General features: G+C 40.7%; 1 protein-coding gene across 1 annotated transcript in view; it reads right to left on the bottom strand.

Annotated features, from left to right (window-relative positions):
• METTL16 (methyltransferase 16, RNA N6-adenosine) overlaps positions 1-14,214 on the bottom strand; it is a 69,656-nt gene that overhangs the window by 20,368 nt on the left and 35,074 nt on the right. The window contains exon 6 of the mRNA XM_066363505.1: positions 10,193-10,335. Coding sequence (XP_066219602.1) covers positions 10,193-10,335 — 143 coding nt within the window. The remainder of the gene's footprint in view (positions 1-10,192; positions 10,336-14,214) is intronic.

Genomic DNA, 14,214 nt, shown 5'->3' with positions numbered 1-14,214 from the left:
CAGGCTGTGGTTACTTTTTTTGTGTGTGTATTTTTCTGAAGCTGGAAACAGAGAGGCAGTCAGAAGGACTCCTGCATACGCCCGACTGGGATCCACCCAGCATGCCCACCAGGGGGCGATGCTCTGCCCATCTGGGGTGTTGCTCTGTTGCAACCAGGGCCATTCTAGCATCTGAGACAGACACCACAGAGCCATCCTCAGCGCCAGGGCCAACTGTGCTCCAATAGAGCCTTGGCTGTGGGAGGGGAAGAGAGAGAAAGAGAGGAAGGAGAGGGGGAGGGGTGGAGAAGCAGATGGGTGCTTCTCCTGTGTGCCCTGGCTGGGAATTGAACCCAGGACTCCTGCACACCAGGCCGACGCTCTACCACTGAGCTAACCGGCCAAGGCCTGTGGTTACATCTTTAAGTTAAGCATTATTCAAATGAACACATGAGAGCAGTAGCAAACAAATACTGAGTTAAGTTACAAATGACAACAATAAGAATTGTATATAATGTATTTAGACAAAGAACAAATACAATTAAGGAAAATAAGCCTTATATATTTGTAAGCTGTTATATATTTGTAAAGAGAATGAACTAGAGAAGTCTTACCTGTAATGCTCAGAATATAGGTCATTTAGCATTAGGAAAGAAATTAGTTAATATATAACAGTAAAAACATGTATACCTGAAACTAATATCCAATTATTCTAAAAAGTTTTAAAAGTATAAACTTTATACAGGATATGTCTTTAGCCTATGAAGGATGAACTACTATGGGAATTGCCCTTTCACCATAAAACAACCAGAAACTAAACGAAATATATTAAACAACTGTTTTTCAGATATTGGACAACTGCAATGAAAACCTATGATCTCAGAGAAAGAAACAAACAAGGTGAGTCCAACAATTGCCAGAGCTTATTGCCTGAAGGAAATTTCCAAGCTGCAATGCAAGGAAAGGAAACTCAAAAGAGCCCAATAATCTTGCTGAACTGATGAGCGAGCAGCATAGAGAATTCTTGGCATCTGCAAAGGAGTTCCCTGGAATATTTTACACAATAAATATCTGCACATGTGGGGTGGTACTGTGTGAGTCTAAGGAAAAAACTCTCAGCAGTAAACTGAAAAATTCCTGGAGTCTATACGGAGCTGGGACTAGTTTGTCATTCTACCAGGAACAGTAGAACTCTCTTGTTTACAAAACAGATATCTAGTACAGTTCTGGAAAGCATACTGTTCCGTAATGGGGCTAGAGACTATTCTATATGCACCCTACCAAAGCTTAAAAGCATCAGTACTCCTGACCAGGCTGTGGCACAGTGGACAGAGCGTCGGACTGGGATGCTGAGGACCCAGGTTCAAAACCCCGAGGTTGCCAACTTGAGTGTGGACTCACCAGCTTGAGCGCAGGGTCATTGCCTTGAGCAAGAGGTCACTCGCTCTGCTATAGCCTCCCCCCTCCCCCATCAAACCACATATGAGAAAGCAATCAATGAACAACTAAGGTGCAGCAACAAAGAATTGATGCTTCTCATCCCTCTCCCTTCCTGTCTGTCCCTATCTGTCCCTCTCTGTCACACACACACACAGAACAAAACAAGTTTCAAGAAAAAGTATTTTGAAATAAATTCAAACATATAGGAGCCGCAAGATTAGTACAAAGGATTCTGGTATACTCTTTACCTAGATTCACCAGTTAACATTTTCCTCCATCTGTTTGCTTACTTTCCAAACCATTTAAGTCTTAGTTACAGACTGTCATCATGCTCCTTTAATCCTAAATATTCTGGCATGTACATTTTTTTTTTTTTGTATTTTTCTGAAGCTGGAAACGGGGAGAGACAGTCAGACTCCCACATGCGCCCGACCGGGATCCACCCGGCATGCCCACCAGGGGGCGATGCTCTGCCCCTCCGGGGCGTCGCTCTGCTGCGACCAGAGCCACTCTAGCGCCTGGGGCAGAGGCCAAGGAGCCATCCCCAGCGCCCGGGCCATCTTTGCTCCAATGGAGCCTTGGCTGCAGGAGGGGAAGAGAGAGACAGAGAGGAAGGAGGGGGGGGTTAGAGAAGCAAATGGGTGCTTCTCCTATGTGCCCTGGCCGGGAATCGAACCCGGGTCCCCCGCACGCCAGGCCGACATTCTACCGCTGTCTGACATGTACATTTTAAAAACAAGGACATTTTGCCACGCGGTGGTGCTGAGAGGTCACTGGCTTGACCGCAGGCTCACCAGCTTAAGCACAGGGTCACTGGCTTGAACATGGGATCTTGGACATGACCCCATTGTCACTGGCTTGAGCAAAGAGTCACTGGCTCAGCTGGAGCCCCTCCCCCCAGTCAAGGCATGTATAAGAGAGCAATCAATAAACAACTAAGGTGCTGCAACAAGTTGATGCTTCTCATCTCTCCCTTCCTGTCTCTTCCTTAGTAAATAAATAAAAACGAGGGCATTGTCTCTCATAACTACAGAACAATTATCAAACTGAGAAAATTTAACAATTTAACACTCATACAATACTATTATCTGGAATAAAGTCCATAATCAAATGGCACTAATTATCCCAGTAATATCTTTCCTAACAGTTTTCTCCCGATTCCAAGACCCAATCTAAGACTATACATTTCATTTACATGTCAATTTTTTTTACTTTCACAACCTTAGTATTTTTGAAGACTATCTTATAAAATACCTCAAGTTGGTCTGTTTAAAGTTTCCTCATAGTTGGATTCAGGTTATACATTTGGGGCATGAAGAGCAGAGGTGCTGCTGTGCCCTCTAGGTGTCTCATATCAGGAGGTGATCACCTGGTCAAGGTGGCATTCCCCCAGGTTTCTCCACTGTAAAGCTACCATATTTCTCTTTGTAATTATAAGTAATCTGTGGGGAGATAATTTGAAACTACATATGTAAACATCTTGTTCCTCTTCAATTCTTATATTGTTGATTGTTCCACAAATCAACTATTACTATAATGATTACAATATGATTCTGCTAATTTTATTATTTCTTCTACATTTATTAGTTGCAATTCTACTGTTAACAAAGAATATTTCCTCTATCCCACTTATTTATTTCACTTGTTTATTTTATTCAGTGGGTTATAATCTATTATTGTCATTCATTCTGAATCCATGTTATTCTATATTTGGCTTGAGCTGGCTCCTATGTTCTTCTGACATTTAATACCATTAAAGATATTACACCAATCCTATAGAGAAGGAAAATAAAGTGGCTTACCCTATTATAAAGACAAGTCAATGTTCAAAGTAGAACTAGACAGTTTTTGAGCTGAAGAATTAATTAAAAGCTCAGTTATAAAATCTACAAATGTTCCCTGCAACTATTACTTATAGCACCTCATAACTATATATATTAGCACCTCGTTTAAAAATAGAAAGGGAGAGGAAGCTCTACATTAACATCAAATAAGAAAGTACTTATAGCCTGACTGGGAGGTGGTGCAGTGGATAGAGCGTTGGACTGGGATGCTGAGGTCCCAGGTTCGAAACCCCAAGGTCGCCAGCTTGAGAGCTTGAGCAGGGACTCACCAGCTTGAGTGCAGTGTCACTGGCTTGAGCGTGGGATTACAGACATGACCCCACAGTTGCTGGCTTGAGCCCAAAGGTCGCTGGCGTGAGCCCAAGGTCGTTGACTTTAGCAAGGGGTCCCTGGCTCAGCTGGAACTCACCGGTCAGGGCACATATGAGAAAGCAATCAATGAACAACTAAGGTGCTACAATGAAGAATTGATACTTCTCATCTCTCTCCCTTCCTGTCTGTCTGTCACTGTCCCTCTCTCTCTCTCAAAAAAAAAAAAAAAAAAAAAAAAAGAAAGTACTTATAACATTTTCTTTCAACATAGTGGACCATAGCATTTAAATTTACTGATTCCTAAAGAGTTAAAATGGCCTGACCTGTTAGAGAACAATGGATAGAGCATTGACCTGAAACGCTGAGGTTGCCAGTTCAAAACCCTGGGCTTGCCGGTCTAGGCACATATGTCAAGCAATCAATGAACAACTAAAGTAAAGTAACTATAGGTTGATACTTCTCATCTCCCTCCTTTCTACCTGTAAAATCAATAAATAAAAATCTTTAAAAAAAAATCGCCTGGCCTATGGTGGCGTAGTGGATAAACCTTCAGCCTGGAATGTCAAGGTTGCCGGTTCGAAACCCTGGGCTTCCCTGGTCAAGGCACATACAGCAAGCAAGCAATGAACAACTAGCCTGAAACAACAATGAGTTGTTACTTCCCATTCCATGCTCTCCTTTCTCTCCTGTCTCTGTAAAATCAATAAAGTATTTAAAAAAAAAAAAAGATTAAAAAATCTTAAAAAAAAAAAAAAAAGTTAAAATGAGCCTGACGGGTGGCGGCACAGTGGATACAGCATTGACCTGGGACTCCCCAGGTTCAAATCCCTGAGGTCATCGGCTCAAGCGTGGGCTCATCTGGCTTGAGTGTGGGGTTGCTGGCTTGAGCAAGTGGTCACTGGCTTGGCTGAAGCCCCATGGTCAAGGCACATATGAGGAAGCAATCAATGAACAGCTAAGGTGCCACAACTATGACTCAACTCTCTCCCTTCCTGTCTGTCTCTCTCTTTCACTTAAAAAAAAAAAAAAAGATATGTCAAAGAAGCACATTTCAAAAGGTCCAGATTATTAAATTTATTGCCCCTTACCAAATATGGGGATTATACTCAAATTCAAGAAGTATCCACTACCTGGCAGGGGTAGAGAATGAAAAGGCAGAAGCAAGAAGAGAGAATGGGTGAAACCAGTATTAAGTTTGAACTCTGTGCCCTGGCCGGTTGGCTCAGCGGTAGAGCGTCGGCCTAGCGTGCGGAGGACCCGGGTTCGATTCCCGGCCAGGGCACACAGGAGAAGCGCCCATTTGCTTCTCCACCCCTCCGCCGCGCTTTCCTCTCTGTCTCTCTCTTCCCCTCCCGCAGCCAAGGCTCCACTGGAGCAAAGATGGCCCGGGCGCTGGGGATGGCTCTGTGGCCTCTGCCTCAGGCGCTAGAGTGGCTCTGGTCGCAACATGGCGACGCCCAGGATGGGCAGATTATCGCCCCCTGGTGGGCAGAGCGTAGCCCCTGGTGGGCGTGCCGGGTGGATCCCGGTCGGGCGCATGCGGGAGTCTGTCTGACTGTCTCTCCCTGTTTCCAGCTTCAGAAAAATGAAAAAAAAAAAAAAAAAAAAAAAAAAAAGTTTGAACTCTGTCACATACAAATCTTTGGTTCCTGGAAAAATCGAAAAATCACAGCCATAAAGAACTTCAGCTATAGAGCTACTAACCAATGCAAGACTGGAATTCAGGCCGTAAGAAGTTCGATAGCCTAACCAGGCGGTGGTGTAAGTGGATAGAGCGTCAGACTGGGATGCAGAGGACCCAGGTTTGAAACCCTGAGGTCACCAGCTTGAGCATGGGCTCATCTGGTTTGAGCAAAGTTCACCAGCTTGAGCAGTCACTCAGTCTGCTGTAGCCCCCGGTCAAGGCATATATGAGAAAGCAATCAATGAACAACTAAGGTGCCGCAACAAATAATTGATGCTTCTCATCTCTTTCCCTTCCTGTCTGTCTGACCCTACCTGTCTCTCTCTGTCTCTGTCACAAAAAAAGTTTGATAAAGTCTGCTAATTTATTTAAAAGGTTTAGGAGATGAACCCTGGCTGGGTAACCCAGTTGGCTGCGGCATCATTCCAATACTCCAAGAATGCGGTTTGTTCCCTGCTAGGGTACGTACAAGAATCAATCAATGAATGCATAATAAGTGGAACAACAAATCAGTGTTTCTCTTTCCCTCTCTCATCCTCTCATTCTAAACTCAATCAATCAACAAAAATTTTTAAAATAAAAATAAAAGATTAAGAAAGTCTCTAGGCCTGACCTGTGGTGGCGCAGTGGAGAAAGCGTAGACCTAGAAATGCTGAGGTCACCGGTTCAAAACCCTGGGCTTGCCTGGTCAAGGCACATATGGGAGTTGATGCTTCCAGCTCCTCCCCCCTTCTCTCTCTCTGTCTCTCTCTGTCTCTCTCTCTCACTCTCTCTCTCCTCTCTAAAAAGGAATAAAATAAAAATTAAAAAAAAAAAAATCGAACTGCCTTTAAAAAAAAAAAAAAAGAAAGTCTAAAAAAAAAATGTTAGTAAGTGAGCTCAAATCACAGGCACAAAAAGTGAAGTCAGGATGACAAGCACCTGCTAATCATCAATGATAGAAGGGCATATGTCAATTACACCAATTAAAAAAAAAGGCTGTCTAACTAGAAGTCGGATTGTCGGCTAGGCTGCAGAGGCTGCGTGGGTAGGTGGAAAGAGCACTGAGCCAGAGTCAGGAGATATGGGTCCCAGGTCTCTAATCTGTACAACTAAGGCTGTAATAACTTGACCTCCCAAGGGCCTCCCAGCTGTAAAATTCCTTAAGATGCAAAACAAAACTATAGTTGCTATAGGTGAGGTAGCTTGAATGTCAACACAGATCAGGCTAGTAAGCTGAACTTACATTATTTCACCCCATAATGTTATAAATTCTGCTTAGTTTCTGCACTTCTTCAGGAACAAAAAGAAAAAATCTAGAGGGATAAGAAACAGATGGGTTAAAATACTTGTTTTTAATCCCTTACTTTTCAGAGCTTCAAAATATGCAGTTTCCATAGCATTCTAAAATTTGAGAATTGCACAGTAGTATAAACAGTATGTCAACTATAAAAGTATGCAAGAAGACATGAACAGGTAATATACACAAAATGAAAGTTGTCATGGTACAATGTGAAATTATAAACAATATTTGCAAGTAATACTTTCAAAAACCATTGCTCTGTTCTCGTTTCAATTAGAAGCACTTCATTTCTTCCCTTCTCACTTTTATCATCCCTCACAACTTAGCAGAGAATTAACAAAGCAGACAAGACTGAAGCCTGTTTTTATTTATTTATTTATTTATTTATTTATTTATTTATTTTCATTTTTCTGAAGCTGGAAACAGGGAGAGACAGTCAGACAGACTCCCGCATGCGCCCGACCGGGATCCACCCGGCACACCCACCATGGGGCAACGCTCTGCCCACCAGGGGGCGATGCTCTGCCCATCCTGGGCGTCGCCATGTTGTGACCAGAGCCACTCTAGCACCTGAGGCAGAGGCCACAGAGCCATCCCCAGCGCCCGGGCCATCTTTGCTCCAATGGAGCCTTGGCTGCGGGAGGGGAAGAGAGAGACAGAGAGGAAAGCGCGGCGGAGGGGTGGAGAAGCAAATGGGCGCTTCTCCTGTGTGCCCTGGCCAGGAATCGAACCCGGGTCCTCCGCACGCTAGGCCGACGCTCTACCGCTGAGCCAACCGGCCAGGGCTGAAGCCTGTTTTTAAATAAATTATCACCAGGTAAGGTGATACCAACCTCAAAATAATCAATTCTCTAGATATATGACAAGCTCTAGCAGTTTATCCTTCCTAATAAATGTATACCTTTCATTCCATTTGGGGGCTACCACAGACCCAGGTACAGGCAGGCTGGGAACATAGTGACTAATTTCTCTCCCTTAGAGTGGTGTTCCGTTACAACATATTTTTGTGTTTCAAATGGACTGTGGAAATAACAGAAATTTACTGATTAAAAGCTCCTGAAAACAAATGTCCCCATTTTCCTAGTCAGCGCCAGTCCCCTCAAAACTGACAGATACTGAAATGGCCACACGGCCCTCGTTACCCCTTTTCATGAGTTACAGGCTCTGCTACCTTTCCTTATTTTACTTAATCAGATTCTTCTCAGTATTACTTAAGTCTCTTTTTTCTACATACCCTAATGAATCTTTGAATAAATCAGTTTAAAGCAATAATTTATTAATTTTTGGCTTCAACAATGTGTACATTTTCTATGACAGACCATCTAATAATCCAGTTGCTTGCTACAAATACTTAAATAAACTCACATTTAACAAATCAGGATATTAGACTTTGGAACTGGCCTTTTACTAAAATAAGCAGGTTTAAACACCTATAAATCCAAAAGAAAAAGAAAAAAGGTCTTTCCTATACTTCAATTCCACTTCTGGGAATATACCCCAAAGAACTGAAAACAGTATCTTAAGAGATAATTGGACACCCATGTTCATAGTAACATTATCCATAACAGCCAAAAAGTGGAAGCAACCCAAGTATCCATCAACAATGAATGGGATAAAAAAAAAATGTGGTGTACACATACAATGGAATATTATTTGGCTTTTTTTTTTTAAGTGAGTGAGACAGAGACAGAGAGAGGGACAGACAGAAAGGGAGAGAGATAAGAAGCAACAATTATTCACTGCAGCACCTTAGTTGTTCATTGATTACTTTCTCATATGTGCCTTGACCAGAGTGGGGAGGGACAAGGGGGAACTGCAGCCAAGCCAGTGACCCCTTGCTCAAGCCAGTGACCTTAGGCTCAAGCCGGCAACCTCAGGGTTCAAGCCGGCAACCTCAGGGTTCAAGCATGAGTCCTCTGCGTCTCAGGCACTGTGCCCGCCAGCACCTAGGCTATTCGGCCTTAAAAAGGAAATTCTGGCACACAGGATGAACATTAAGGACATGATGCTAAGTAAAAGAAACCAGTCACAAAAGGACAAAAACTATATGATTGCATTTATATAAAGTACCTAGTATAGTCAAATTCATAAAGACAGAATGACCAGTTGGTGGAGCAGTAGATAGAGCATCAGACTGGGGCGCAGAGGATCCAGGTTGAAACCCTGAGATCATTGGCTTGAGCCCGGGCTCACCAGCTCAAGTGTGGGGTTGCTAGCTTGAAGCCCAAGGTCGCTGGCTTGAGCAAGGGGCCACTCGCTCTGCTGTAGCCCCCCATCAAGGCACATATGAGGAAGCAATCAATGAACAACTAAAGAGCCGCAACAAATAATTGATGCTTCTCATCTCTCTCCCTTCCTGTCTGTCCATCCCTATCTGTACCCCTCTCTCTCACCATTTAAAAAAAAAAAAAATTCATAAAGACAAAAAGAACGGTGGTTGCCAGGAGTTTGGTGGAGAAGGAAATAGGAAGATGTTGTTTAATGAGTACAGAGTTTTACTTTTCCAAGAAGAGTTCCGAAGATTACTTGCACAGCAATATGAATGTAACAGCACTTAACTGTACATTTTAAAAATAGTTAAGATGGTAAATTTTATTATGTGTATTTTAACATAATTAAAAAAAAAATCTTTTCTAGGTCCCAAAGCTAAATTCTAGGGTTGAAAACCTTTTAGTTTGGAACTGTTGCATTATCCATCATTTCAACAACACTTGGCAGGGCGAAAAGTCAAGCGAGACAAATGGCTCTTTTTGAGTATTTTATGCTGCTAATGACAGATGTATTGTCCAAAATAATTAGTTTTGAAAAGGAATAGCCTTATATCTTCCCTGGTACTAGTTAGTCATCTCTGTTTCCCTTCATTAAATTCCTGACAACTCAATGTCCTCACATGGGTCCCTGTTTGGGGGACTGATTCCAAGAACATAAATTGCTTCAAAGACTAGGCAACAAATTTATTCTGGTTCATGGGACAGATTTGAACCCATCTGTTTTCTAATCAGAAGCCTTATTTCAGTCAGCTTTGTACCATCACAGGACTGAAATAAAAGCAATACAATCATATGGTATTTTCCTTCTTTCTATCCATGTAGTATAGATGCTTACAGGAAACACAAATCAGTTAAAAGCATGAGAGCATCCTCGGAAACAGGGTCTTTGCCACCTGTAGGATCTGCTACCTTTTCCATTTTTTTTTGGTGTGTGAGTGACAGAGACACTGAGAGAGACAGAGAAAAGGATACACAGGGACAGACAGACAGGAAGGGAGAGATGAGAAGCATCAATTCTTCATTGCAGCTCCTTAGTTGTTCATTGATTGCTTTCTCATATGTGCCTTGATCGAGCCCTTGCTCAAGCCAGCAACCTTGGGCTTCAAGCCAACAACCTATGGGCTCAAACCAGAGATCCTGTGCTCAAGCTGGATGAGCCTGCACTCAAGCCAGTGACCTCGGAGTTTCGAATCTGGGTTGTCTGTGTCTCAGTCTGACAGTCTATCCACTGGACAGTCTATCCACTGGACTGCCTGGTCAAGCCCTTTTCAATTATTATCTTTGTTCTTTAGACCACTGTGATTACATTAACTCTAAGGGACGTGGTTTCTTTTGGAATTACACAGGGGAAAATACTCCCATATTATAATAACCAACTTACCTTAATCTTTTTTTAAGTTGTAAACTGTCATGGATGATCCTTTTAACAAATTCTAATTCACCTCCTTCTGCCATGATCTCTGTGATACCTCCTGTATTTACAGAACTAGGCGGAGGTCTCCGAGGATTTCGAGAGTTGACTCCCTGAACAACGACAACGAAAACCCTGGTGAGAAATTATATACCTTAAGACCAAGTCCTTGACTGTACTCTAGTTCTAAGTAAGAATGCAGCCAGGCCTATGGCAGTGCACCGATCTGGAACACTGAGGCCCACCAGTTCTAAAGTCCAGGCTTGCCCAGTTCAAGGCATATACAACAAGCAACCCATGAACAACTAAAGGGAAGTAACTATGAATATTTCTTGCCCCCTCTTCCCTTTAAAAGTCAATCAATAAAGCCTTAAAAATTTTTTAAATGAATGCATCAATAATTTTTGTTTCCAAGTATCATTCAAGATTTAGGATTTAAAAATAATAATATTATTCCAATATCACATTTTAAAAACTGCATTCATGCAAATGTTCATTCCGAGGATCTTTTACCTTCTATCTTTGTTTGAGATTAAACATACAAAAATGTTACCTTTTTATGTAGCCACTTGTCATGTTTTCTTTGTTTTTTGTCTTGGTATCACATACAGTAAAATATTCTGCCCAGAGATAATTTATATAACTCAGTGGTAGTCAACCTGGTCCCTACTGCCCAGTGGGCGTTCCAGCTTTCATGGTGGGCAGTAGTGGAGCAACCAAAGTATAAATAAAAAGATAGATTTAACTATAATAAGTTGTTTTAAAAAGATTTATTCTGCCAAACTTAGCAAAAATCCAACATAAAGTACTTGGTAAGTAATTATTATATGCTTTAACTTGCTTTAACTCTGCTTTTATAAATTTTATAAAGTAAAGTTACTTCCTTACTTTATAAATCACCATTACTGTGGAACTGGTGGGTGGTTAGAAAATTTTACTAACAGAGATACAAAAGTGGTCGGTAGGTATAAAAAGGTTGACTACTCCCTGATATAACTATTTACTTATGCTTTCATCTAGCACTTTCATGGTTTTACTTTGATTCATTTAAAAAAAATTTAATTTATTGATTTTGAGAGAGAGAGAGAAACACTATACAGTGGTTGATTCTTGTATGTGCCCTACAGATCAATCCCACAACCTTGGTTTATCAGGACAATGCTCTACCCGCCGAGCAATACAGCCAGGCTCAGGATTTTACTTTTAAAATTTAATCCACTCCTACTTCACACCATAATAAAAAAATAAATGAATCAAAGATCTAAATATAAAAGCTAAAACTATAAAACTCTTAGAAGAGCACATAATGGTATACCTTCATGGCCTTAGCTTAGGCAATGGCTTCTTATACATGACATCAAATGCATAACAACAACAAAAACACATAAACTGGACTGCCTAAAAATTAAACACTTGCGCTGCAAAGGACATCATCAGGCAAGTAAAAAGACAATTTGCAGAATGGGAGAATATGAAAATAATCTAGTAAGAGACTTATATGTAGAATACACAAAGAACTCTTACAACAACAATAATAATAAATAACTCAATTTTTAAATGGGCAAAGGATCCAAATACGCATTTCTCCAAAGAAAATATACAAATGTCCAATAAGCATATGAAAAGATATCCAATGTCATTAGCCATCAGAAAAAGGCACACCAAAACTAAAAGGAAGTACCGCTTCATACCCACTAGGATATTTATAAGAAGGATATTACAGGATATTATAATTAAGAAGAAAAATAGGCCCTGCCTGGTTAGCTTAGTTCAGTGGTTCTCAAAGTGTGTGCCCTAGAAGACTTCCAGGTGCGCCCTACAGTATTCCAGAGAAATATGTGCCTGTTGGGGACCAAAAAACCAACTGGGTTTAGATTTTTGGGGGACAAAGGTGTGGGGAATTGGCTGTAAGTTGACAGTTTGCTCAACCTCACTTGTTTGATTAGGTTGCAAAAGGCTGTTAAGCTGTGGTGCTAGATTGTTTACACTACCCCCCATGTTCCCTGGAAAGACTGGACGCAATTTTCTTCTATCCTTTGTTTGGTGTAAAGTTAAGAAGTTATGTATGGTGGAGGTTTTCTGCACTTGGTAAAATTCTTGGGTTGCCTTGGAAATGTGATCAGAGACCATTGATTTGCTAATGGCCTCACTTTACCCTATAAATAAAGGCAAGATGCGGTTTTGGGGCATGCTTTGTTCTTGCCAGCAGCAATTACAGGCCCTCCTGACACCATATTTTCTTAATTCCACACTGTTTCCACTTGGGACCTGGAATTACTAGCTGTGCTGGTTCACAGCATGTGCCCAGATATAAAAATAAATATAGTTACTCTATTATACCATTTCATTACGGAAATACAGCTCTTTTTGTTAACACATCATTATTATATTTATTATTAATACATCATTATATTATTTTTAGATAAATACACCCAAATAGAATGGATAGATTTCTCAAAAAGAAGTGTGATATTGAAGAATTCAATTCTGGAAGTAAGCAAAAGTTAAGTGTAAATAAAATAGGACTTGAAGGCTGATGGGCCAAATTTAATTTATAGCATTTTCCATCACTTAACACTGAACTATACAATTGGATTAGAAACCCACTCATGGAAGCTTCAAGTGATTTTGGTTTAACGTTAACAGAAGAAGAAGAACTGGCAGCTATATCCACTGATCATGAATTGATGATTAAACATAAGGAATTGTCTCTTGAAGCCTTTTGGATTTCTATAAAAGAAGAATATGTGGCAATATCTAAAAAAGCTTTGAACATTTTACTACAATTTTCAACATCCTATTTATGTGAATTAGGATTTTCTACCCTCAACACAATTAAGAGTAAAAAGAGAGGAATCCTTCAATGTATTGACGAGGAAATGAGAGTTTGCCTTTCAAATATATGCCCAAACACTGAACAAATTGCTAGGACACATCAGGCTCATGTTTCTCATAAACACAAGAATGAAAAAACTTAACACACTCACGCTGGGTCCTACTGAATTTATTCAATCTTACTAAGAATATATATATATAATAACTTTTTTGTTTTTTTCTTTTTTTTTTTTTTTTAAATTATTTTTATTTATTCATTTTAGAGAAGAGAGAGAGAGAGAGAGAAAGGGGGAGGAGCAGGAAGCATCAACTCCCATATGTGCCTTGACCAGGCAAGCCCAGGGTTTTGAACCGGTGACCTCAGTGTTCCAGGTCAACGCTTTATCCACTGCGCCACCACAGGTCAGGCCTCTTTTTTATTTTTTAACCCCTCTTTTTTACGAATTCTAAAAAACATAACTCAAAAAATGTAACATAAAAATGTTTTTTAATGTCAGAATAAATATAATTTTGTCATATTTATTTCATTTAATTACCATAAAAGCACTTAGACTTTATATTTTTTTATTTAATATTTGACTTATTTTATTTTTTAGATTTTTTTATTTATTCATTTTTAGAGAGCTAGAGAGAGAGAGAGAGAGAGAGGGAGAGAGAGAGAGAAAGAGGGGAGGAGCAAGAAGCATCAACTCCTGTATGTGCCTTGACCAGACAAGCCCAGGGTTTTGAACCAGCATCCTCAGCATTCAAGGTCGATGCTTTATCCACTATGCCACCACAGGTCAGGCTGACTTAATTATTATAACATATTTCTCAGAAATTTGTATATAGTGCGCCTACAATTATTTGTAGGATTTTAAATGCGCCCCAACTTCAAAAAGTTTGAGAACCACTGATTTAGTCAGTTAGAGCATTGTTGTTGTCTGGAAACACCAAGGTTGATCCCTGGTCAGGACACATATAGGAAGCAACCAATGAATACACAATTAAGTGGAACAACAAATGAATGCTTCTCTCTTTCTCTCTCCTGCTCTCACTTCCTCTCTCTCTGAAATAAATCAATTAAAAAAAAAAAAGAATCTCGGGTTCGATTCCCGGCCAGGGCACACAGGAGAAGCGCCTATCTGCTTCTCCACCCCTCCCCCTCTCCTTCCTCT

This window comes from Saccopteryx leptura, chromosome 2, assembly GCF_036850995.1.
Source record: "Saccopteryx leptura isolate mSacLep1 chromosome 2, mSacLep1_pri_phased_curated, whole genome shotgun sequence".
In the NCBI taxonomy this organism is placed as follows: Eukaryota; Metazoa; Chordata; class Mammalia; order Chiroptera; family Emballonuridae; genus Saccopteryx; species Saccopteryx leptura.
Note: the sequence above shows the minus strand (reverse complement) of the source record. Positions and strands in the feature narration are given on the sequence as shown.